Source organism: Tursiops truncatus, chromosome 20 (genome assembly GCF_011762595.2).
Source record: "Tursiops truncatus isolate mTurTru1 chromosome 20, mTurTru1.mat.Y, whole genome shotgun sequence".
Taxonomy (NCBI): Eukaryota; Metazoa; Chordata; class Mammalia; order Artiodactyla; family Delphinidae; genus Tursiops; species Tursiops truncatus.
Window position 1 is genome coordinate 35956227 of NC_047053.1, and position 27454 is coordinate 35983680.

Here is a 27454-nt window from a genome sequence, read left to right on the forward strand (position 1 = left end):
AGCGCGAGGCACGCTGGCATTTCCTCTTCTGGCCTATTTTCTTCCCTTCACCTCGTGTGCTCATTCACACACCCATACTTTTCAGGGGTGCTTCATCCTGATCAAGTTTTATCGCAAGGAAGGATTTATGTTGCTGGTTTAAACCTGACGCAGTGCTAGTCTGGCCTTTTCTGTAGATTTCCTGCCACCAAGGCCCGCACTAGAAATAACAGCACTTAACCTAGTGTTTCATTTTCTTTTGACATGTTTTATTCTCATCCCTCCTCCACCTTCTCCCTCTTTCCTTCCCTGCCTTATTCTTTTCTTTTTCTCCCTATCTTGATTCACTCTCATCTCTGCCCCAGCAGACCTGAGCTCCTTAACCATTCCATGTGAAGAGGAGGAGGAAGAAGGGGAGAAAGAGGAAGAGACATATGATGATATCGATGGTTTTGACTCCCCAAATTCTGGTTCCCAAAGCAGACCCATGATCTTGCATGGGAGTGTGGGGCTCAAAGAACCCATGGAGGAGAAAGAAGAAGATATTTATGAAATCTTACCAGGTGAGAAATTTCATCTTCTAATTATCTTCCTCTAGTTTAGACACTCTTGACCTGGTGGAAGAATATAACTTTGACAACTCCAGAGGAAGCCAAACCTCTGAAGGAGACGCGGTAGGGAAGCTTCCGTGGAGCTTCTGTGATTCCCAGCACAGAAGCTCTCCCCTGCTCTGGGGGCAAGATGGATTGATCAGGGAGTGTCTTTCATCTCTGCCTGTGAAGTAATTTATTACAAATGTCAACAGGTTAAAGAGTCAAGAATACTCATGTTGGTTTTCATTGGTTTACTGCGAGTTTCATCAGAATTCTCTAGTTTGAACTTATTTTCTGTGTAATTGTGAGGATAATGGAAAGTCACCTCAAATGATGAAGGATATAGACTGAAGAAATATAGATAAACGCTGACAAGTCTTTTCAGTAACACAGTAAAGCCCTGATAGAGCACAGCTCACCGCTGCCTAGTTTAGATATACCACGAATCAAATTGCATCTCTTGCTAATAAGCCTAACGTGTGTCCTCTGCCCACCATTACGGCAGGTCTACTGTACGTATTTCTTTTTTCACAAAGGTGTGATAACCGGCATCTCAAAAACTGTGTAGTCATCACTGCGCCCGCACAGCCACTTCCTGTGTGGGTAACAGCAGCTGTTGAACAGTGCAGAGCACAGTGGGGGTCAGACTGTGCAAAAAAAACGAAGCCTGAGCCTTTTAACTGTGAGCTAGTTAGACCATGGGAACGCTGAATCTTCAAGACCATTCAGAAGATCGCTCCTGTGGAAATTTGCCAGGAGTTCAGTGCTCTGCTGAGAAATTCAAGTTAAGCCTAAATTTATAGCAATTTAAACCTCAGTCCCAGATGAACGTAGGAGCTAAGGTGAACAGAACATTCAGGCCCCCGAAGACAGGGCTGTTTGCTAAAAAGCATTGTCAGTAAGCAACTGGCATTTCAAGGCTTCCTAAGAAGAGGGTCCAACCCTGTCAGCGCCACATTCATCTCTCCCCTGGGGAGAAGCCATGTCATTGCTTCCTGGGACTTCACCCACCCAGCCAGCGGACAAGGAGAGCCTGCTTCTTCTCCCAGCACTTCGAGCCTCTGCTAGTCCCAACTTCCCCAGCCTTTCTGTTGTGTTTTATTATGCAAATGATATCTTGGTTGAGGTCGAGCCATTTCTTGTGTCTGAAGTTAAAAAAAAAAATGATAATTTCCTCAGCAAGTCATCGTCGTTAATGAAGTTTTACAAAAACAGATACAACCAAAGGAAAATAAAATTTCACAGGTGATAAATTTTTCCAATTTCCCTGGCAGAATTCGATAGGATTGTTAAATTAAGAGTGAAGGTGTCTGTTAGAAAGCAACGAGCAGTGATGGGTAATTTTATAGACTGGAAAATTGAATCAAATTGCTACATTAAAACACAGCTCCTCTGAGAATCTTCCCTTTCACAGTCTGCTCCATTGCAACAGCAGGGTGCAGAAATGGATCTAATTCACAACACTCTCTAAAAGGAGATGTACTCCCCAACTCGGCCAGAGATTCCTGGTGAGCTCACATTCCACTCACTACTGTCCCAGGCTGGGGGAGATATCCAGGTGACACTCCACTTGGGGTCACAGCTGTGGAAGAGTGCTCTGGGAAAACCTTACAGAACCACCCAGACCTCTGGGGAGCAAATAAGGGCTGTTTCATGCACCATGCTTACTCCTCAAAGGAGCAGGCAAGAGGGAGCTGGTGCTCAGACACACAGAGCGAAGGAGAGTAAAGGGAAAGAGGCCTCAGAAAATATGATGGGATTGAGACCATCACCTTACCCCAGGGGGGTCAATGAATGTATGATTGGCTTCTTAACAACCATCCTTCCCGCACCTCGTAAAATCCTACCCTTGACCGTTGCAGCACTGCCCACGGTGCCAAAGTTCACACCAGTCTGGATCCTGGAGTGGTCTCCAAGGGCATGGAGACTGCTCAGCTTTTTCTAGGAAAGCCACTTACCCTCTGCTCACAACAACTGTCCCTCAGAGGTGAGGAAGGCCACATCATAGGAAAACCAGGGTCTCTTTCCGCAGGTTAGGGCAACGGCAGCCAACTTGCTTATTAAGTTTCCAATGGACAAGGCTGTACCCAGCCAACAGGTTCTTTCCCAAAATCTTCTATCCATCACAGTTTTTAGAGACAGCATTGAAGTTGGGATAAATTGGCATTTAATTATAATATGAATATTTCAGACACAAGTCTCCATCAGCTAGCTTCCTGTCCATGCCACTCAGCTTGTTGCTTCTGACATTGCTGTTCGTTTTGCATGTGCCACACTACCCATCCTGGAGGAATTGAGAGGGAACGTGAGGGAGCCTGACACTGTCTCCCCTCTGCCACCATCTCACAAGACCACCCACCGAGCAGTGGCATGTGAGACACAGCATGGTGTTGCAGGTAAAAGTGCTGGCTCTAGGTCAGGATGGACCTGCTCTGCCACCTGCTAGCTGTGAGACCTCGAGCAAGTTATCTGCCCCCTCTCTCAGGTGTGATTTTCCCACCTGTAAAATGGGGATAACAGTAGTAGCTATCATAAAGGGATGCCTGAGAAGCCTGGAGCTGATGTATGTAAGGCACTCAGAGCCCGGGCTTACAGGGAGCATTCAATACATGCTGGCTCTTCTCCATTTGGTGGTATTTAAATAGGAAGTGTTACCTCCTTGAAGAACTGGGAATCAGCTCATTCTCCCCCTTCACCAACGAGACCTGAGACGGTCTGGTTGGACATTCTCAGCAATATGTGTGAAGCAGGTGAAACTGAAAATCTTGAGCAGATGGAAAGTGGATCACGCCTTCTGCTCAGGCCCCATTTTTACTGCAAGGACAGGTGCTGGGTGGAGGAACAGTCGACAGTAAGGTTGGATTGTGCTAACATTGCATACCCATCAATAGTCAAATGACTTGAACCTCTCACATGTGTCTCATGATAACAGGTAAATGTGCTTTGTAAATGATTTTGCTTCTCCTTCCTCTTTGGCATGGGGCCTATACAAGCCTCATTGTCTCTATGTGGAAGGCGGTGTGAGATCTCCTCCCTTCCAGAATATAATTTCAATGGGCTTCCTAGCTGAAAGAAAAATGCCTGTAACACATACCAAGTCAATACAAAAATGTTTTTTCCTAATCAAAATAATGTATGGGTCATCAAATTAAATGTACAACATCACATTAATCATGGGAAATTTGCATTTGCTACGTGGCTAGCACGCTCTTTCCCGTGAGGGAAAACCAGAGCACTGGAGGTTTTCAGCCAAGACCACAGTGTTAGTCCCAGATAATATGGTTTCAGGGTTGGTATCCGCTGGGATTTCTGAACATCCACATTAAGAATACGGGGACCCTTGATGTTTAAGATCTCTTTTGCAGTAGATTCAACTGTAGGATTCAAAATTCCATAAAAGTACAGCTTTTTATCAGGTTTCTCTTTGTCTGGGGCCTCAAGCCTGGAATCCAGCAAGGCACCTGAGACCACTGAAGCGCTGTAACTGGGGCCTCGCAGCAGCTGCGGTGGCAGCAGAAGCTGGCTGTGTTCTCTAGAGAGATTTCAGGAGAGGAAACAGAAAGAGAGGCAGAGAGTCCTCCCTGGGTATTTCTATGCACATTCCGATGCTGCCCGCACTGCCCTGGAGGGTTATTATAGACCCAGAGACCAGATTGCTTTATAATACAGCATATAACTGGGTTTTTTTATAATTTGAGTCGGTTGGAAACAAGCATTCTTTGAAATTATTTTTCCCCCACATACAGCCGTCCAGACCCACAGGAAGGGGGAATGGTGATAGTAAGAGGTCTAAGGAAAGAAATAAAGCAGACACCAAATATACAAAGTTTATGAAAAAACAATTTCCAGCTTCATAGGAAAGCAACACTCCATGAGGGGAACATCAAAGAAGAGTCAACGCCATCATCAGGCCCCTTCTGAGCTTCTTGGCCTTTTCTTCCTCTCACTCCCATGCACCCTAGGCCCTAGGCACACCGTGCTTTTGGTCAGCACCAAAACTGGAATCGTGTATTTTCTTCTACCTAGAATCCGCACCCTCAGTCTGTGAAACCCAACACATTCTGCTCCACTGTGTCTCCTCAGTGACAGCCTCCCAGAGACTCAGCTGGAATTGAGCTCTGTTTCAGCCTTTACCACAGGGATTTGTATTCAGGTCTTTCTCCTCCAATTAGTAGGTGCTCAATTATTATTTGTGAAATTAAATTCAGTGCATTGCAAGTGTTGCAGTTACCACAAATTGAGTTTAATATCTAGTATATCAAGACCATACTATGGAGATAGGATGCAAATATTTTGAGGTAACAGTTGAGATTCCCAGCTATGCAACAGAGAATTAAATGGGTTATTAGCATGGTGCTCGTATTTGCCATGTTGTCTGAAGAGGTGCTGTAGCATCCATGGATTTATATCTATGTGTGCTGTGGAGTGGTTTCTATTTCCATTTTTTTGCATGTTCCCTTTGCACATGTATTTCTGCTGCATCTGTCACCAGAGCACCTTGACATCTGGTTGCACACTGATACATTTGGCATTTTTTAAGCTTCTGTCACTTCGCTTTATTTGGGAGAAGTGACTCCCCTCTTTCTTATCTAGTCATTTTTTGAATTTTATTCCCGGTTCAGCTGATGTAAGAGCAGCACTTCAGAAAGGAGCCAGGTGTCATGGGAAGCTGGCTCCTCTCTGGGCCCCCGAGGTGGAGTCAGTGTCCTATTCCTCTCAGCCTCTCATTAATGTCCCTGACATTGTGCCAAGAGTGTTGATTGAAATCAACTCTCTGGATGGTGATGCTAATTTGTGATACCCCATGGTTCTCTTACATGTTCACACAGTTAACAGAATCTTCCTCAACTGTTTTCCCAACTGAGATGAGATATTTGGGAATCAAGTAGAGCATTTTATGTAATAAGTGGTCAGTAATCTTTAGAGGTTAATTTGTTTAAAGCCTATGTAAGGTTGGGGTCTCATATGCCCTGTTAGGAGCAAGGACCATTATAATCTATTACTGTGTAAAGTTGAGCTAGCACATAAATTTTACTTCCTTCTTAAATGAAGATGTATTTTAGCAGATGTCACGCTAAAATGCCTAATAATATTCTTATAGAGAAGTTCAGCAAGCTCTTTAGCCTATAAAACATTTTTTTTTCAAAATAATCTTTTTAAAATTAAAGCCTCAGGACTTCCCTGGTGGCACAGTGATTAAGAATCCACCTGCCAGGGGCTTCCCTGGTGGCGCAGTGGTTGAGAATCCGCCCGCCAATGCAGCCACTCGCTGCAACTAGAGAAAGCCCGTGCGCAGTAACGAAGACCCAACACAGCCATAAATAAATAAATAAATAAAAGAATCCACCTGCCAATGCAGGGGACACGGGTTCAAGCCCTGGTCTGGGAAGATCCCACATGCCGCGGAGCAACTAAGCCCGTGCGCCACAACTACTGAGACTGCGCTCTAGAGCCCGCGAACCACAACTACTGAGCCTGCATGCCACAACTACTGAAGCCCGCGCACCTAGATCCCGTGCTCCGCAATGAGAAGCCACCGCAATGAGAAGCCCGTGCACCACAATGAAGAGTAGCCCCCACTCGCTGCAACTAGAGAAAGCCCACGTGCAGCAATGAAGATCCAACACAGCCAAAAATAAATAAATAAATAATTAGTTAATTCATTAATTAAAAAAAAATAAAGCCTCACCTTACAGATGAAAAAAAGAGAGAGAAATTTGGCTGTTTAACCCCCTTTTGTGAGCAAAGAGCCTTTTTTTCTGTTGCCATATAATCAGTTTTCTAGACTTTGGAGTTTGAAAAATACCAGTTTGATTTCACTGAAGGATCCAAGGTAAATTGTATGCCTCTGTGTGTATGGGGCCCTTTGAAGCTGGGAAGGTGCTGAGAGGTGTGCCTTTCACATGCAGTTGTAGAGGGCACTCTCCTCACCAGATGATGGTCCCCATACTCGCTCTTTCAAAGGCCGCAGGGCACAGCACCCAGCCTCTCACTTCAGCAGCTAGGCTTCTTGACTGGAGCCCACTTTCAGCCACCCGGGAAGGACAATGTTAGATAGAACAGATGTAGGGACTGGAGCTTCCCGGTTCACATCCATCACCATAGCACTTAGTAATGGTGGCAAACAATATATAAGATCTACGGCCAACAGTCTGCTTTTCTTTCTAGGTGACTCCACAGGCGCAATGGAAATCAGAGTATCTGTTCTGGAATTGAACCGCATAAATAAAGCAGAGTTTTTATTTTTTCCACTTTTGTATCATGACTGGATTAAGTGCTGTTGCCTGAAAGGATAAAGGAACCAAGTTTTAGTTTTCATTTTTATCATTGCAAATACATTTACATTCTCCTATTTTACAAATGCAAAAGCAGGCAAGCCACTTTCAATAATTTATTTTAAAATCAATGCTAATGAGGTTATGTCTCGTCAGTGGCCGAGTTTTACAATAAAGTCTGATTTATTTAGAAAAGATCTTTGGTGTAGCTTCCCATCTAATAGTGGTGGGAAGGAGGTGGAGTAGCAGGCACGGTGACCCTCCAACTTCGGATCCAATTTGTAATTCACAGCGGAGATCTGACCCAATTTACATTGATTAGAATTGGGAGGAAGAGACATCTGCGCAGAGACAGCAAAGGCAGAATAAACCCTCTCTGCAAAAGTGCCTAAGCACAGCAGATTACTGGTCTTTGTGATTAAGATGTTTGATATCAGCAAAAGAGCTGTTCTCTGTCCAAATTATTGGGTATCTCTAAAACTGAGGACGTACCAGCTCTTCTTTGAATGTTTTCAATCCTGTGAAATTGGTCCCACGTCAAAAAGGAAAAGCATCATAGCAGAGGAAGGAAGGAAGTGGGCAAATAATAAGACAATGTGCAAAGAATGATGTTTAACATGATTTATTTCAGCGTGATCTATTTCCCATATTTGATTTCACTCCTCCATTAGGAGCACTACAGGTCGTAAGTAGGAAATTGTCTGCTGCAAGGTCATACGTGGAGATAAGTAGAGTTGAGTCCTTTTCCCACAGAATCTTATAGGGCAGATATATATTTACCTATATATATAGAGAGAGAGAGATATCACATATCACTTTTTTTTTTTTTTGGCTGCGTTGGGTCTTTGTTGTTGCGCGTGGCCTTTCTCTAGTTGCGGCGAGTGGGGGCTACTCTTCCTTGCGGTGCGCAGGCTTCTCATTGCAGTGGGTTCTCTTTGTTGTGGAGCACGGGCTCTAGGGCACGAAGGCTCAGTAGTTGTGGCTCATGGGCTCTAGAGCGCAGGCTCAGTAGTTGTGGTGCACGGGCTTAGTTGCTCCAGCGGCATGTGGGATCTTCCCAAACCAGGGTTTGAACCCATGTCCCCTGCATTGGCAGGTGGATTCTTAACCACTGCGCCAGTAGGGAAGTCCCACATATTTTTAAATCTTGGTAATATGACTTATTTCCCAAAGTATCAATCCCAACAACAATATTAATTTTAATTTTTTCAGGGGAGCTATATCATTTTGTATGTGAAATCAATTGCAATTCTTTAATGCTCTGAGTGTTTTAATATATTTTTATGCCGTTTCTTCTTAGTTATGAGCTTAGAGTTTACTTCCCCTAGTCTGACATACCAGAACTCATGTTGCCCTATAAACCTTATATTTAAGGGGGGAGGGGGGCTGCCCCATGCCATCGCCTCAAAAGTTCCATTTAATGGCATAACTATGGGCAAGCAAGACAGGTAAGTGCCCTAAGATCCACAGAGAGAAAGGAAAGTACATGTGGCTGGAAGAAACTGAGTATTCAGCCCTCAAAATGTCCCTTTTTATGCCCCATTCATTCCATGTGTGTGTGTGTGTGTGTGTGTGTGTGTGTGTGTGTGTGTGTGTGTGTGTGGAGGGTGTAATGATGAAAAGGAGAACAGCAAATATATTTCTGTGCATTTTACCCCACATATAAAATAGCTTAATATGATTCCGGTACTCATGCTTTCTTGATAAGGACCCAATTCCCATGTTATCAGATAGTATGAAGTCTGGGATGAAACAGGTTAATGAGGGTAAGAAACTTAGGCCAATCATGTTGTGACTTTGACCATATAAACACTTGGATGGAGTTAGAAAATAGCATTGACTTAGGATTCATTGTGTACCTGCCATGCATTCCAACTGCCCTCAGGAGCTTCCACTCTCATGAATGAAGCAGGCTGAATAACAAACAAGAGTGAAAAGATAACTACAAGCCCCAAGTACTAAGAACATAAAATTGTGGACACGACCAGCTTCTGTGACAGCTGAACAAAGCTTGATACATTAAGGACTAATTAATCACAGAGGGTTTAAACACGTGCTTAGCTTCACACACAAATTCTGGATGCTTACGTGGAGATAATACATTTTGAAGAGAATGCTAGAATGGGAGGAGAAATAGGGTTTGAGGAAAAGGATTAGGATCCTAGTAATAGGCACCTAAATAATTCAGTGGATCGGAAGCTCCATAGGGCGGGGACCCGGCCAGTCTTGTCCATCACTGCATCTCCAGTTCCTAGTGCAGTGTCTTGCATACAGTACGCACTTAAAAATGTTTGTGAATGAATGAACAGAGATGGAAATAAGAGAAGGCCAGTTGAAGGTAAGAGATGATTTTTTTAAAATGGTAATTATTGCCTTTAAGAAGAGAGTGTGATGAGCTCAGAGAAAGAAAATCTGTCAGTACAAATAACAGACTACTGACCGCTAATTGCTAATGCTGATCATGTTTATCCCCGCAGATGAAGAGCATGATCTAGAAGAGGATGAGAGTGGTACTCAACAAAAAGGAGGTATGAGACCTTCAAAAATGTACAGGTGCTGGATAGGACATTCGGGCTTCCCACTGGAGAAAGCACCTTTCTCTGACTACAAACATTACCAGACTCGCTAATTAAGAGGGTAACTGGTGTGTCCACCTCAACAGTCCTGAATAAGATGACTGGACAAGGAAATACCTTAACTTTAAAAGCAGCCACCCATTCACTTTAATTAATGTTCCCAGAACTGCTAAGATTTATCCTAGAGAGGTGGGAAGCCAAACCAGATATTTATTTTTTTCCTATCAGTATTTCTTAAATCAGTACAGTGAAAATAGAATTGTCTCATCTCTAAGAGATCAGAGGATTGAGAATGGAAAGAACAGAAAAGTCCCTATCTGAGAGGCCCGGAGATTGCAAGTTCAGAGGGGAATGGAAATGTGTCAGATCTGAAAAGTGAACATGGGGTGAAGGATAGAATTGCTTGGTTATGTTGACTTCTGATGGCCTGGTTTGATTCCAGGCACATTTGGAAATGAATATGTAACAGCTTTGTTGAATACAAAATTATTTCTTATTCATCCCAGACTGTTAACCATGTTTCAGTCTGTTAGTGAGCCCATCCTTTCTAAGGTCAGATGCCCCTCTAAAGCCTCCTTAAATGGACCAAGGACCTAGTCTGTCATTGTCTGTAAAGGAATATGTGTTGCAAAGGCCACCTCAAGGACATTCATTCCATCAGCAGAGCCTGAAAGTGCCTGATTTAGATACTGGCTGACTTTTTCTTAGAAATTCTATGGAAGTTTTAAGCCTAGGGGTTCTTTCCCTCTTCCTGTCCTGCTCCCCCTCTGTTTCTCCAACCTCCCCTTTTCCCATTCTCCTCTCTCTTCCTTTCCTCGTGCCTTTTCTTCTCTTCCTAATCCATTCAGCAAAGCCCCTTTCCTTGGTTCATTCTCCATGGGAAGAGAATGTGTAACAGGTTTAGTGAAGGACCCAACTTCATAAACACCCAGCTTCTCATGAGGAGAGAAAAGACAGCAAAGAGGCAGCATCAGAATTCATGTGCCAAAGCCAGAGAGAGAACTGAGGCAAGTATGACAGGAATGTTAGTGTAGTTTCAAATGAGGACCTCGTGACAGTTAACACATATGATTAAGTCCATTCTGAATCTTAGTTTTTACCGTTCTACTTGCCGTACAGAGTTCCAACAAAAAATCTGTTTCCTGACCGAGCCATGTCCCACATATGTCTCTTCTCAACCAACTTCCCTTGCTAGTGCAGGAAAGAAGCACTTCATGTGGACAGCTTGGGTGGAGTAACTAGAAGCTTCCTATGGCCAACTTTAAACTCCTTTGGGAAGCAGCAGTCTTCTGGCAAAAGCCTAAAATTCAGTTTCAGACGTCTCCCTCATCTCTTTTCTTCCTTCCACCCCTCTTTCTAAGGTTCAATCTGAAGAGTGAGGAGAGATTTATTTCTTAACTGTTCCAGCAGCTATAATTCAAGTACACTTAAAAAAAAAAAAAAAACCCTCTGTTCCTCATGCTTCTTGCCTCCAAAATCGGTGTTGTTAAAGTGTAGTGAGCTCTAAGTATGTTTCTATGGTTTATACCTCCCACCAGTTATAATGATTGGTGACTTCGTGATTAAAAAAACAGTGGAGGACTTTTCCCTCTCTCTGCAGAATCTGAGGCAGGAATTTATATTATCTGTGTTTACTTATTTATTTATTGAATTTACATGGTGCCTTTTCTACAAAGGAGCTATAGAAACTGCAACAAATATGTAACATCCAAATGTCATCCCTTAGCTTTAAAACGATAAAATACAGAGGTTCAAGGGATGGGTAGGCATATAAAAGGCAGGGAGCTCCAGGACAACGTGAATTCTTCTGTAATAGGCAAGCTACACAGGTTTGGTTCACTTGGGCAAGTCAGGTGTCACATGCCCTTTGAGAGGGAAAAATATTTTCTCCTAAAAGGTACCATGGCTAGCAGGGTCACCTTTAAAATCCACATACTTTTCTTCACTATTCCAGGGATCCTTTTCCTGGAATGCTGTGCTTTTCCCTGATGGAACTGCGTACATTTTTAAAGCCCAGCTAAGAGCTTATCGGAAGAGGGGAAAAAGGAATTCAGTTTATCCTGATTGGGTGTTAATGACCCTGTAAGATGTAATTTCTTTTATTTTGTTCTGTTACCTAGAAAATCTATCACGGCCTTGTAGTATTGATTATTCAATCTATAAAGAGCTCGGTTTACAGCTTGACTGTTAGTAACAGGGTTATTCTAATGAGTGACTCTTCAACACCTCAGATTTTCGCTAAATTCCAACCCATCAGCCTAACAGTCTAACACTAAGTGTCTTTGGTGATGACAGCTTATCTCCCTTCCCTATCACGAAAAGGCATGTCCAGGTAGCCAAAACTAAAACTCATTCTGTGCTGTCTGTATGAAAACGACTGGCCGCTTGCTTGGGTATGCCATGAAAAATAAAAAGCAGAGCTGGAGGCACAAATCATCCTTAGATACGTCAAACCTCTGAGCAAGAAGGATCTTGAAACAGGTTGCTTTTGCTCTGAAGTTGTAGGCAAGCTCAGCCAAGGGGGCAGCCCATGTTCACTCATTTCTGCAGGGCAGAAAAATGGTTGCTGATGAGTGTTCCATTTCTGAGGCATTTTTTCCACTTTAGTGGCAGCCAATGGAGTGAACTATTACACAAAAGAAACAGAGGGAAGCCACAGAGGTATTTGCAGCTCTTACTTTTTGAAACCCATTTCCCAAGACACATGTGAGTGGATCGTCACCCAGCTATAACTTTGGCCCAATAAAAGGAACACAGGAGATGAAAATTAGGATCTGTGAGTGTTCCCCACTTCAAGATCATACTTATAACATTAAGGACCATAGTAATTTCAAAACTCAAAGACTAAAGGGCTATGAAAAGAAGCAAATAGTATTATTCAGTTGCTCTTCCTGTTCTGGCGTCAAAGTCAGTGGAGCTTGGCAAAATGTTTTATGCCTTTCTTTCTGAAATGGTTAATAAGGTATCAGGCTGAGTCTGCTTTAATGGACTGAACATGGTGGCCTTTCTGGCCTGGCCTAGAGAACATTTCAAGTCCCTTCCAATGGGCCATTGCCTTGGCCTTCTTTGTCCATTTCTCATGCTCTAGCAAGAACTGGCTTTATCTGTCTTCTCCTTTTGTCTCTCTTTTCTATAATCTGTTAAGTAGTTATACCCAGGGCCACATTGGCACAGTCCTTTTGCTTATCAAGAAAATGTAAACAACATGCTGACTTGCCTTTTTTTTTTTTTTTTTTTTTTTACTTGCCTTTTGCCTCTTTTCCTTGGTCACAGCTTGAATTCTGGAGCTACCCAATATCCCCCAAACAGAAGCCCAAGGTGACATATGAACTCTGGAAAGAACGTAGTCAGGCTCTGTTGTCCCTAAGGAGGGGGAAAGGCAGAATGGTGTCTGCTCCTTTCACCTTAGAACTCTTCCCGTCATGGAGACTCATTTTCAAATATTGACTCTGTCAATAGTAGCACCAACTTGGCCTCGGTTACAGGAGAAATGACTGTCACTGGTTATAAAGACTTGGTGTGGAATGACAGATGCTTTGCAATAAATACCTAGAAAAGAGAGAAAAACAATATGTTTTTTAACTTGGTCTGCTACTAGTCTTCCTATGACATTTTACCTGCTGGGAGCATAGCTTCTCTTACATGGGATAAAGAAAATAAGACGCTTCCCCCCTTTTTCTTTCTCTGGAAAGAGTCCTCCTCAGCTCTGCTGGCAACTTAAATGCTGTGACCATACCCATTAGCTTCTCTATCATTGTAATTGTTGTTAATTGTTATAACTGTTTTAGTTATTAGTGGTGTCATTATTGCTCTAGGTCCTCTGTCTGTTTTATGCTGAATATATTAGTGCTTTTCTTTTGAATTACCAGTCTTTATTTAGTGCAGAGTTACGTTTTTTGGAGAGACGTTGAGAAATGCTGGCATTAAGCTTTCTTCTTTTGTTTTTCATTCCAAATGGACAGACTGGAAAAAAGTAATTAGATGGAATAATGTCCTCAAAATGAGAATGAGGATGTTTTGAATTAATTAAATGGTCAGAATGCTGCACTATTTCTGATCTCAGACTGCTGCCAGAGGAGTGTAAACCTAAAGGAACCTCAATCCAGCCCATAGAGGCAATCCTTCCTCTCAGGCTTCCAATTCCTTACTGATCTAAAGACATCAAAGTCTCCTCATGCTTCCTCTGTTCATAGGACATGCTGGGCAAGTTTAGGGAGAAGCTGGACTGGCCCAGCAGACCTCCCAGCCTTCAAGCTCTTCCTGGGGCCAAGCTTCAGGGATAAAGCCCTCCTTGGCCTTACCTCTTCACCTCTTCAAGGTTTGATCAGGCTTTTGTTTTACAACTAAAGCTTCAGAGAAACCTTCTCTGACCCCTCAGACTAGGTTAGATTCCCTATTATACACAAGACCCTCAACTTCTCCTTTGCAGACATATCGCAATCATAAATAAATAAATAGTTGTGTGACTGTTTCATGGTGCCTCCACTGCTGGATGGCAGCCCTAAGGGCAGGGACCGTGTGCGTGGCTGCTGCAGAATTCCCAGCATCTAGCATAGTCCATGGCACAGTAGGTTCTGTGTACATGTCTGTTGAAGGATAAAGAATGAATGTAGTGAAGTTGTGTGCACACATATACCTAAAGCCAATCACATGTGTTAAACTGGGAGTCTGCAATACAGAATCCAATCTTGTTCACTTGAGACGCTCCTCTCCCTGGTCTCTTTAATACCAGAATACCTCTGTTTAGATAGCAAGTCCAACCTCTTCCCCATTTTTAGCCCTTCATTCTGCTTATTTTCCAAAGCAGCCTTGTTATGCTTCTGACGATTCCAGTTCTTGGGCTAGGCTAAACTATCTCCTGGATTCCTGAGCTCTATCTTCTTTAGGCCTTTAGCTTATGAAAAATTGAAGGCATCTTCTATCTTTAGTTTTTCTTGGAAGGCTTTTGTTTTTCTGCTAGCTTCTTGCATTCCCTATGATCTGTTGTGCTTTTAGAATAGCTTTTTTTCCAGGTGTTCTCCCCAGGTGTCTTAGATACCCAATATCAAATCACTTTTTACATATATACCCAAAAGGTACTCATAATCTCAGGAGCTGTCCCACACCCAGGCACATGGGGAGCAGTACACCACAGTGACCATCTGCTAGGCCAGAAAAAGCCAAGAGAACTTTGTCCGTCTTACAACTTGGAAACATCAAGTTATGTTTTTAAAAAATCTATTTTTATAAAATTATTTTCTTTATCACATAAAAATCCATGAAGAATATTGATATACTTGAATTGAATTGAATTGACTATGATATGAAAAGTCAATATACTTTTCATTCCTAAACTTAGGCAAAATCTTGGGGTGAATAATCAACTCCATTACAACTGAAAAAGCGTTATATCCTCTGGGAAAACTACTTCATTTTTCAGGAACTGATATTTCTCTATTATTTCATGCACTGATATCCGCCCCCAAAAAAACATGCCTTGTCTTTTCAATAGTTAGCATTTTTTCCTAATGAATTTTTTTTTCCAAACATATTCTTAACTCTGTGCCAGAATGTTTCCAGTGTAGTTGTCTTGTTTGCTACCCTCTGTTGTCTACTGCATATACAAACATTTTCTGTGTAAAGAAAACATGCTTGAGTTTCTATATGGTTAACATTTTTACTTTTGTTTGCAATATCTGAATCTTAACTAAACAGCTCTGTCCCCCTCTGTTTTTGTGCACTTTAAGATTCCTACTAAAATTCTTTTCCAGAGACATATAGGGATTTTGTTCCTCTGTGCCTTTATTCTTTGAATTGCTCATAAGTTAGGAACAAGGAGAAAAAAAGCAAATATAGCCAGGGCCTCTGTCCCCCCACTGCCCACTTGCCCTCTATCTATTCCCATCCTCAGCAACTAGCACCATCACTCCTCATGGAAGGGTCAAGACAAATGAAGGGAAAGGTGGAAACTGTAGCATAAGGTCCCCCCAGATCATTTGAATTTTAATTAGAACCCAAGACTCCTAACTCCCATCAGTAGGAATGTCATCTTTTGTAGGTGCTTTGCATATCACTCTCATACATAGTGTCCTAAGGAACGGGGAGCACTGCCACATTATCCCTGGTCCAGTGGGCATTAGCTCTCCTGCCATTCAAATCCCCAGATCCTCTCCCACTTTGTACTCTAGTGTTTAACCTTTCCGGGTAGAAGATCAATACGAATTCTTCATTGTTAAGAATCGATGACTGTCCTGTGGCATCACTGCCATCTAGTCTTGCTGAGAAGCCCCGTAAATCTCTTCAACTGCTTCTAAAGCTTGGTTTGTCGTCTTCGGTTGCTTTCATTTTTAATGCAGATCACTTTGGTTTCTGTTCCCCTGGGGGCTTGCAGATAAATCTTGGCAGACATGTTCAGCGTCTACGAATGAGATGCTGGAAAAGGGCCAGCCCACCCAGAATTTAGTTGTAATGGATGAGACACCCCCTTGGTTCCACTTAAAGACTGGGCTATTCGTTTCCACATTTATTGGTAATTACCTCATATAGTAAGTACCTGGGTGGGAAGTGCCCAGGATGAAGTTCCTGTGTAACAGAGGAGGCCAACCTGTGAGACTGCAATGCAGATCTGTGCTGGCTGACTCAGCCTCTCTCATAAACAAGCAGAAGTAGGAGACTTATCTCATTCTTTCAATGCATAATAAAAAGAAGCACTGGATAGTTTAGATGCCCTGGATGAAGAAAGTCTGGCAGAAAATTTCTTTGTGCTGCTTACTTATAAACCAAGTGAAAAATTACCTGCCTGATTTTCTTTTATTAATAAACAAATATATTTATCATATTACTGAATAGCATCTGACTAAGGGTGAACTGTAAATATTTAATGTTAGTTAATGATCTCCTTCTCCCACAGTCCTTTGCTCATGCTGAGTGTCTGGCTGTATCTCATCCCAAACCCCCTGAATCTTAGGTTTCCTAGGGGTAATATCAGAACCTTGGTTTCCATTTGCAGCAAAAATGTGGGCTCCATAGAAAAAGACAGGGTCCTTTTAACTTTGATTTCTCCTCTCTTTGATCAGTGGACTATGCCAATTATTATCAGGGCCTATGGGATTGCCATGGTGACCAGCCAGACGAACTGTCCTTCCAACGAGGTGACCTCATCCGCATTCTGGGCAAGGTAAGGATTAGAGTGTGGGGCCTGGATCAAAAGTCGATTTTCTCACTCTTGATGATGTAGTCACCATAACCAGAATTATCCCATGTCATAGTCTTCTCTTGTGTGTATTACATGGTTCCCTCACACGTAAACTTCCATCGTTTTATAATTGTCAGGGAAAATTTTAATTGAAAATTCAGATTCAGGAACCAATTTTCAAATTTAAAAATAGAATAAAGTAGACATAATACTAAAACTATGCCAATCAAAATTTGATCTTTTTGAAGGGTCTTGTGGTGCTTTAAAAAGGTCATCACCACGTACATAGTTTATTACCGTAAAATACTCTTGAAAATATTCTAGCTGGGTCAGCCGCCTTCTTGTTTCATCTATAGATAAACAACACTGTAACATAGTTATATATGGGGGGAGGAGTCAGAGCTCGTTAGCTCAGTTGGTTTGAGCAAGTGCTGACAAGGCCAAGATAGTGAATCCAACTCACAAGGGCCAGCTAACTTCATTCTCTTCCTCAGTCACAGAGGTAGCCCCTAGCCACAGCTAACCATCTCCCAAAGGGTATTGCTGGATACAAAAAAATGGGCAAAAATAAGGATATATTATTGCAGATCCATCACCAATGTGAAGAAGCTTCAAAACTCATGGGCTACTGTTTGAGGGATCAGTAACACCATCCTTGTAAAGAAAGACTGCACATATTCTGTATAGGTGGGCTGAGGAAATCCACTCTGTCCCTAAAAAACTTGTTAAAAAGTTCTCCCTCTAGAGGCAATCAATATCAACAAACATTTTTGTAAGAGGCACAATTTGCTCTTTAATTGATTAGTATGTGAACTCCATAAAGGAAAATTGAAAACCCATTGTGTTATTAACCCATCCTTTGCAATTTATCTTTGTTCTGTAAATGTCATTACCTTGGCCAGGTGTTTGTCTCAGTTTGAAATATACCACAAGCTCCTTAAGAAACAGACCAGGGCTGACAGAAGGTAGCTTTCAGCAGTTCCAATGAGTCCCCTTTGAACTACGACCAAATTCAGACCCAACCTTTTTCCAGAGAGCAGGAGGCCCGCAATCCCTGCTGGGTGAGATCAGAATCTTCTAGTGATTTCTTCCAGACTCCTAATTCAGCACCACCCTAGTGCCATTCCGGTGCAGCTCCAATACACCAAGAATAAATTGGAAGCAAAGAAGGGAGTGGACATTGGCCTGATTGGTATTTCAAATGCCCGAAAGCAAGACTTGCCGAGTAATAGAATTTGTGTACATTACCACGCTGGGGTAATCGAGTTATCCACTCAGGTGTGACCAGGCCTCTGTTTGCCCAGAGCCTGCAGGTGAACAAATTAACTGTTTACATTGTCTGAGGTGCCTGCAGCAGGAGGAGGGGAGAACAGAGTCAGACTGTCTGCTGGCCTTCTCTCTCGGTCATGATTATTTTGTTTGTTTTGCATGTCTTTTGCCTTTGTTAATGACTTCTCACTGGGGGTCCATTTCCTCCATTTAGAAGGGGCTGTGCGGTGACTTGCCCTTGCAGTATAGAGCTGTCTGCGGTTACCAGGGCTATTGTAATATTGAGATTACAAAGAACATGGGGACCTTCCCCAACTTGTTTTGGGTTTTTTTAACCAACCCCCCTTCCCCTCCTCCATTACTAAAAGCCAATATATCAGAGTTTAATTCACAGGGAATAGTTTGCTGCCTTGGTTCTATCGGGCATCTTTCTCCATCTCCTGGAAGGTCCTGAGTTCGTAGTCATCCCTTACCTTGGTAGTAGCACATTTCTTACCCCAAAAGCTACACCAGTTGCCACCCTTCTCCACATTGCTCATCTCTGCATGGCAAGGGAAGAAATGAGAAGCTAGAAGCTTAACTGAAGTTTCCCTCATAAAACTTCATTCCAGTTAACGTTGGCTTGGGGAGCATTTCAGATTGGATTTACCTTTATTATATTACTTAACTCAATAAGAGTCCTTGGACAGGAAGGAACCTTAAAAGGCCACCTGATCCATTCCCTTGCCTCTAAAAAGCACAAATGAACCAATTCAGACAGATAGAAAAGGAGATTCCACTGCCATTATCAGCTGTATGTCTATTCAGATGTTCAGTAACTCCTAATCTCAGGAATTTTCTCTCATATGGATCCTAAATTTATTCCATATTATTCCATATTTAGCCCCAGCTGGCTTCCTTTATTGGAGTCAGTTACACTCTGCAGCCTGCCTCTCACACCTGCAGGGACAGAACTGACCCAAGTTGAGGTTAGTCCAGAAAAATGGTATCTAGAAATCTCCATTTTATTTTTCTCTCTGGCCAGTAGAACTTTTGTCAGGCAAGAAAAGCCCACTTCTTAGGAACCTAGAGAAGTCTATTTCCCTGAGAAACACAAGACAAGATGCAACTGAGTGCAGTTCAGCTTACCTGGAGCAGTTTCCTTACCTGTAAAATGAGGGAGTTGTGTTAGATCTCTAAGGTTCCTTCCACCTCAAACATTCCCTGTCTAAATTAACATGGTGAGGCTGACTTTGCAAATCTGCTAAAGAAATTCCACACAAAAATGTGTCTTAGCTTTAATTATTTATTCAGATTAAACAAGCAAAAAAATTCTAAGTTCTTTTGTTTTGGGGCCTCATAAATACATTTGGCTTTTCCCTCTCTCTTTGTATGGTAAGAGAAATATTCTGAGGGGCAGGGGGTGGCAGGTAGAGAACAGAAGTGGCCCCTGGATGGGGGAGTGGGGTGGGAATTGGGGGGTAATAACTTTATTCTTGGGTTCCTGCTGTTCCCTGCTGTTTCTTTCTCTCTCTTTTTTTTTGGTATTTATTTGTTTTTTTTTTTAAATTGAAGTATAGTTGATTTACAATGTTGTGTTAGTTTCTGGTGTATAGCAAAGTGATTCAGTTTTACATATATATGTATATGTATATATATATATTCTTTTTCAGATTCTTTTCCATTATAGTTTATTACAAGGTATTGAATTTAGTTCCTTGTGCTATACAGTGGGACTTTGTTGTTTATCTATTTTATATAGAGTAGTATATATCTGCTAATCCCAAACTCCTAATTTATCCTTCCCTCCCCCTTTCCGTTTTGGTAACCATAAGATTGTTTTCTGTGTCTATGAGTCTATTTCTATTTTATAAATAGTAAGTTCATTTGTATCATTTTTTTCAGATTCCACATATAAGTGATATCATATGATATTTGTCTTTCTCTGACTTACTACACTTAGTATGATAATCTCTAGGTCCATCCATGTTGCTGCAAATGGCATTATTTCATTCTTTTTTATAGATTAATAATATTCATTTTATATATACACACACACACACACACACACACACATATATATATATATATACACACACACACATACATAAACACACACACCACACCTACTGTTTCTTAATAGTTGCCCAAGTATGACCCAACCCTCAATCCTAGAATCCTAGGGCCAAGAGAGTCTGTTAGGGTCTAGGGCCTTTGGACAAGAATGATCCCAGAAAGAGAGCTATTTACCCTTTAAAAAATTTTTTTCCAGAGAAGATGATTGGCTGGGTAAGAAAGCTGCACCCCATAGATAACCAAATGCCCATCACCTGTCCTATTCTTAGGGAAGCAAATTGTCAACAGGTGGGTTACTTATGTGACCCTGAACAAAGTCACTTAATCTTGCTAATCCTTATCTGTAGAAATGGGATAATTTCCTCATCTGTAGAAATGGGATAATTTCTGTTTATAGGGTGTTGTGATACTTTCATTAGAGAATTTGTGTAAGGAAGCGCCTGGCATCTAGGATGATAATTATTATGATATTCCCCTCTTTTCCACTAACAATAAACTTTTGGGGTCAATATTGGGTACACACCAGGAGTTCAATAAATTATTAGTGAATTGAGAGAAAAAAAAAAGGTAGCCTGTCCTGCCAAGAATTCTTCACAGAGATATTCGAAAGCTCAACAGGTCCTCTCTTGGAAATAGAAGGCCATCCAGTGAAGAGGCCTTACGTGGAAATACACTGTGCCTTTCCTGGTCTGAGAGACTTTGTCAGTGGCAAAATTGATCAATTGTTCAAACTTCTTTACACAGGCCTCTTACTGTTGCGGCCTCTCCCGCTGCAGAACACAGGCTCCAGACGCGCAGGCCCAACGGCCGTGGCTCACGGGCCCAGCCGCTCCGCGGCATGTGGGATCTTCTCGGACCGGGGCACGAACCCGCGTCCCCTGCACCTGCAGGCGGACTCCCAACCACTAGCGCCACCAGGGAAGCCCCTGTTCAAACTTCTTTGAGGAGAGGCCAGAGCCATGTATCACAGCTCTGAAACAGTAAGCAATGGCACAGTCTGCAGGACCCCGCCCACCTCGCCAACACATCTATCCGTTACTAAGCCCCACGAAGTTGCACGCCCACTTAATGCACTGAGTTCCAATTTGGGCCGCAAATATATTAAAAGGAGATTTTAAAAATGGAGCAGATCTGTGCATCCAGTGGACGTTCCCACGTGCCTTCTGGGCCCAGATATTTCTGAACAGCATTTTTGGTGCAGGGACTGAACTTCGCTTCCACCTGGTGCAGGGACGCAGCTCAGGCCACGGCGGGGTGTTTAACGCTCTTCAGTGGCTCCAGATTGTGGTGCTTGTGCAGGTCTCCTCATACGTAACCGATGGCTCCCGTAAATTACTTCCCACCATGCCTGAGACCACCGCAGAATTCAAGTTTGAATAGAGCAGGAAAAAGGTGTTTGAAAGGCCTATTCACTCAGCTACATTTTAATTTCCTTTTCAATCTTGTCCCAATTAATTTCACAAAATTAATCTCGCAGAAGCAAACTCGGCAGCACAGAGGCTGCGGTTTTAGTGTGGCAGTCGCTCTGCCTGAACATGAAATAGGAGCTAATATAAAAATCCATCTGCTGTGTTTGAAATACACGCCGGCTGCTGCTCAGTCCTGTCTGACATTCCAAACATCAACAGAGGGGAAAAGTGATTTGGGGGTTAGTGGCCATCAGTACTTGGCAGGGGTTCAACAACAGGTGTACTCCAAAAATCCATTCAGCCTGGGCACCAGGCATGACAGGGTAGGTCCTGAATCACCCTCGGTGCAGTAACACTGCGCCCTGGCTGCGCCCTGGCATACAGCCCCTCTGTGGACCAGCACTGCCATGAGCATTTATTGTAAGTAGGAGAAAGGTGAGAAGTCTCTATTTGGATAAGACGAGCCACAGTTTCTATGTTTCAGAGAAGTGACTCTGTCTTCCTGGCTTAAAGGCCTCTCACTGGGGAACCTTTTTCTAAATAATAAAGGTACTTGTTCTACTCTTCCAGATAACCTAAATAAACGCCCATTTAAAAATTAGGCCTCCTCTTCCAGAAGTAATTTACAGTGGTAACATGAGCTGTCCAGCAGATAAGGGCAAATTAAAGAGAGAGAAAGAAACTCTTTCTCAATTGTCTAGAAAGAAGAAGAGGTCCCTGAATGACCCTTAAATGGTCCCTGTTTACCATTTAAGGTAAACAGAGTTGATAGGCTACATCTCTTGAGCTTATGTTGTGTGACTCATGAGTTGGCCCTGGGCTCCTCCAGGGTTTTTCCAGCTACTTATTTCCATGGAAGGCAGCCTTGGAGCAACAAGCTGGGCACCACAGAAGGGTTATATTTACATGGTGGCTTAGCCAGGGTGGGGAGATATTCTCACCGCCCAAACACACCATGCTTTGGTTGTCTTCTGGTACAGTTGGTATGGAAACAGGGATCCTTAAAGGCAAGGTCAAGTTTAACATTGAACATATGATGCTGTCAGATGGCCATGGGTCTTGTGTGGATGAGGATGGACCGATTCCATCATCCTGGGTGACAGTTAGCTTCCAGCACTGGATTGGAGCTACTTAAATTCAGGCCGGGTCCTGGCTCCAAACCCAGCTCCTAGTTATCCGAATGCAGCAGGCCTGTCCCTGGCACACCTGGACTATGTTAACATAACACCACGTCTGTTACAGTGGGACTTTTAAAGCCCAGTGTTCTTCACCTACTCCCTCAAAGGACTACTTAAAGAATGTAGACCTTTCCCCTCCCTTGACCCCAACCCCTCCAGAAGAGATTTGTATGTTGTAAAAATTATCTGAATGCAGCAGTACTTCCTCTTTTAAGTGTGCTTAGTTGAATTTGACAACACCTCATAAAAACAGATAAGTTAATTCCTTCAATTGCTTTAAATGAAGTTTTTTTTTTTTTTAAATTTCAGGGCTCTGAGGGAAAGGAGGTGTTTGGTGACATCTAGTGTCCATTTAGGACTTCCTCAGGCACCATTACCCTCCGTTTGGCTGACTGGGGGATGGGCAGGGTAATTTGGGAGGTAATTCGGGGGTAGGAAGTGGGGAGAATACAGGCCTGGGGCACAGACTGCACAAACATAGTGATGAAACTGATCAATGCCTGCCAAAGAGCTATCATTCACCTCTGACCTAACCAAAGGGGACGGTGAGGGAGGGTACCATCAGAAAATATCTTTTCTTATTTACGATGATACGAAAAGAGAAGCAGAAGCTGTCCCCATAACCCCATTTCATGTGAACAAGCAGGTCAACACTGTGCTGTGATGACGAAGATGATGATGATGATGGTGTTTTCTCTCATTAATAACCCCTATGGGAGGCTATAGAGTTAGGAGAATGGGAATGGGATTTGGGGTCAGCTGGAAGGCAACGGTCAGACACCGGTCAAATTCAGTAGAGGCCATTCCTTTCCCCCAGACAGGAACCAATCATCTAGAACAAACCCTGGCAGCCTCATTCCTTCCAGGTAATTTTTATAAATGAGGGGACACCCATTCCAAGAGAGGACAAAAGGGAGAGGGTGTTTGTGAGTGTGCGTGTGTGTATGCGTGCTTATGCGTGTATGTGTGTGTGCATATGCGTGCGTATAAACCTGCAAACAAGAGACCTGGCTACATATCAACCTTATTCTCTAAACCCTGGCCATTTATTATAAAACCCATTTAAAAAAAAAAAGTAAAATTGGCATTTTGCACTTTAATCTCCTCAGTCCTGAACTGTTGTCCTGGACAAGACCCTTCACTTTGTACTCACACACACACGCACACACACACACACACACACACCTTTCAGTCAGGTGGAAAGTCCCAGATCAGATAATTAGCTGTGAGACCCAGACAGAAATGTTTACCTAGAACCATATAAGCCATGGCAGGGTTAGGTTAATGCTCACGATCACCCAATGCTTTACAAACTCCAGTGTAAAAAAATTCCAGCCATTTATTTTGCGGTGAATTTATAACAAATGCTGTTAAAGGCTTCGTCTTTTGACAGAGGTAATAATAAATTCACTGTTAAAGACGGTAGTTTAATTCCTTATACCTCCAATACTGCACAGAATAAACCATATTCATCACTGAGTAATTTTTTACCACATAAATCTTTAAAACTAACCAGTGAAGGCTGTTGAGACTGAAATATTGTAAATTTATTAGATATGCCCATGTAGTATTGGATTCAGAGGTTTCCATTCGAATATATTATGGGGAAAATTTGTGTCTTTAACTGTGACATTCCCTCCATCTCCCACTGCCAGTATTATAACAAGCAGCTCCTCCAGAGTCAACTGCACGTTTATTAGACAGAGATTTAGTAATAAACTCACTAATCTGCCAGAGAGGCTGGATGACATTTCGGTGAGATGCTCTATTTAAAAGGGGTCACAAAAGCTTTGTTTCTGTGTAATTATTTTCTCAAAAGGAACTCAGCCTCCCCAAACCTGTCTGCTGGTGTTTCTTGGTAGTGTATGGATCCAGCTCTCCAACCAAACTAGCAAAATACTGAAGCAAATTATAACCTCATTGCAGATATACAGAGCAGTAACTTCTATGCTTATAGGATTAGTTACAGGGGGCTTGGGATAATTGGTTAGAACACAGAAAAGCTGGAATTAGCAGACATTGCCAGACTTGTGGTATTTAAGACTAATAAAAAGAATATTGATTCTCGCACTAGAAATAATAGACAATGATTTCAGAAAACTTACTATTTAAAAACTTTCATCTTGACATATGACGCATTCAAGATACAATTAAATCCTCAGATTTGAACAAAAATCCTTTTACTTTAACATATAAATTTTGAGTGAAAGTCTGTGCCTGTAAGACGAGAATATTCTTTCTCATAATTTGCTAGTGAAGTGACATTTAAACTGACCAACTGATTATATCAAACTGTAATACCCTCTCAAGTTTCATTAAGGAAATATTAATATTCCTAGAATGAAAAATATTTTTCCTTTTAGATTCAGAAAGTGCATCATCTTTTCAGCAAAGAGCTTTGGCGGTTTCCCTATTCCCACTAATATTCTGTATTTGCCAAGAGTTCCAGATACTAAAAACTTCCAAGGAGGATTATGAACTTTAAGATTTTTTTTTAATAAAATAAAATGCGTTTCTAAATATTAAGCAAAGGAGAAAAATTTCCTGGCAGTGCAAGACTGCAGCCCATCAGAATAATTGTTAAAAGACAGAACTCAGCTAGAAAGATAAGCGAAATACCAGCAATTAATATTCAGCGTTTCACATTATAGTCAAGAGGATGTGTTTTTCTTTGTGATGTGTCTCATAAGCTAAGAGTGTTGGGAGCCAGACTCTGAGCTCTGTCTTCGTTTTGTGCAGGAGGATTAAGGAGAAAAAGAACAGTGACAACAATCCTGCTCCATCTGTAAATGAACAAACATCTTGATTTTATAGCTATTTGCTTTGTAAAACTGAGGAATGAAACAAAAATGACTGGATGCCTAAGTAACACTTTAATTCCAAATTCATTTACGCTGTAGCTGTGTAGTTGTCACAAACCATAATGCAGTATTTAATTAAAATAACAGAAGTGTATCTAGATATGTCCTGGGGTAGCTATCACCAGATTATAGTCTATGCTATCCGTATTTTATTTATGAAACGGCAGAGTCTAAGGTGCAACTAGGCTGATACAAAAGCCTAAACATTTTAACCTGCATTTTTATAAAGGCTCTTTTTCTTTCCTGCTACGTCTTTAAATTTTTCCTCCTTCTATCTTTCAGGGGATTGTTTTGATGTCGATAAAGATCTCTCTTTCTAACTCTTGCTTTTCAACTGTTGACCTCCTGTGTCTTCTGGCTGTGAAATCCCCCATCTGTTGTCATGGAAAGGCTTGTTTCACAGGAGCCACAGCAAGCAGGGGACATCTTAGCGGAACTTGGACGTGGAGGGTAGGAAAAAAGCAAACCCTTTTCAGGCTCAGTGTGCTTGTTCCCATACAATCTTCCTTGCACCTTTTTTTTCCCACCTATAAATACCCGTTATAGTTTACACGCTTGCTTGCTCTACTTTGTGGATGTTCACGTGCAGACATACTGCTCCTTTTCATAAACACATAGCATCTATCTTATACGCACCCACCATCTATCTCCTCGTTCACATTGGCTGTCCCATCAACCTCCTTGTCTGCAGAATTATGTTCAGCAAGGTCCCGATTTATAGGAAATAAATAATGAAAATGGAACAGACTGGGAAAGATAATCGAAACATTCAAATTGTTATTTTTCACTGTACTTTCTACAAACAGAGGATCTATAAACACCTAGCAAAGGTGTTCGCTGATTCCTAGAAAGCAATTAGTGCCTACTGGAACATTCTGACCCAGTGGGTCTCTACCTTGTATTTTCCCTGTTCTTACTTTTTGATGCCCCAAGATCTCACCTTTTTAAACGGCAAATGATGCTGTGTTATTATTTTCATTATTTCTGCTTCTTATTTATCCTGTTTATAATGACAAGTTTTGTCATCATTTATCCTCTATAAGATAATCCTAAGAATTACAAAACAAAAACAGTAATTGCAACCACCTTTTTGAAGAAAATAGCCCTTGCAATTACTATATAAAGATATTTGATAATGGTAGGATCAGATCACAGTCTGATCCTACAGCAAGGGTCTTTTGGAGAAGGGTCTCTTACACACACTTGTAATTATTTTCGCCCCTTTCACAGGTCACATAGAAAGTTAATTTCAGTAGCTGCTAATTTCCATCCAACAAGAGCGTGGTACTTTAAACCACCCAATATAATTGGATTCAAAACAAATTTAGGAAATCGAGTGTGTTAGAAAGCAAATAAAAATATCCTTTCGGTAAGAAGGAGGGTGAAAGTAGTAAAAATGGCCTTTTTTTCTCTTTTTTTCCCTTCACAACTTTGCCATTAAAGTTGCACCTACAGCTAGAAGTTTGGCCGTGAAAAATGGTCATTTTGTTTCTCTGCTCAAAGCATGTTATTAAAATGCTAATTTAAAAGAAAAAGGAGTTAAATATCTAGCGATGGTGCATTCTAATTGCAACCATAATGAGCTCTCTAAACGTGCGGTGCCCCTGACACACACAGAGCATAAACAGCAGTAAACAGATCATTAGTACCCGCGTTCATTTATTCTGGCGACCTTACCATGACCCCACCGAGGGTAGGGTGAAAAGCAGGTGGATCTGGCTGTGACACCCCCTAGAGGGATCCAGGAAATGAAGCTATAAGCGGTTGTCATGGAAACGCCTATGTGTGCAGATGATGTAACACACCGACAGGCTGTAGGCTTCGCAACTGGGACGTTGCCTTTCCCTCGCCGGAACAATCTCACGGATTAAATTATTCATTTCTTTAATTCACATAGCAAAAGGAATCCTAATTTTCTTGGTTATGTGCAACTCTCTTCCATTTGTCTAAGGTCTGTCATCCCCTCTTTCTCTGAAACCTACCCCAGCTTCCTACATTCTAGCCCCAAATCACTGAATCTGACAAAATCAAGTGGAGGAAAGGCAGTGGAAATCTGATGCTAACATCTGTACTTATAGAGAGAAA

The 27454-nt window shown here is 42.0% G+C and overlaps 1 protein-coding gene and 1 long non-coding RNA gene across 2 annotated transcripts in view; one reads left to right on the top strand and one right to left on the bottom strand.

The window, feature by feature from the left end:
• Window positions 1-27454, top strand: part of SKAP1 (src kinase associated phosphoprotein 1) — a 276955-nt gene that overhangs the window by 238325 nt on the left and 11176 nt on the right. Inside the window, exons 9-11 of the mRNA XM_019924939.3 lie at window positions 348-542; window positions 9325-9375; window positions 16479-16579. Coding sequence (XP_019780498.1) covers window positions 348-542; window positions 9325-9375; window positions 16479-16579 — 347 coding nt within the window. The remainder of the gene's footprint in view (window positions 1-347; window positions 543-9324; window positions 9376-16478; window positions 16580-27454) is intronic.
• Window positions 12818-27112, bottom strand: LOC141277423 (uncharacterized). The gene is made up of 3 exons (XR_012328832.1): window positions 27047-27112; window positions 19013-19109; window positions 12818-12972 (listed from the first exon to the last, which is right to left on the bottom strand). It is a non-coding gene; the product is annotated as an uncharacterized lncRNA (long non-coding RNA).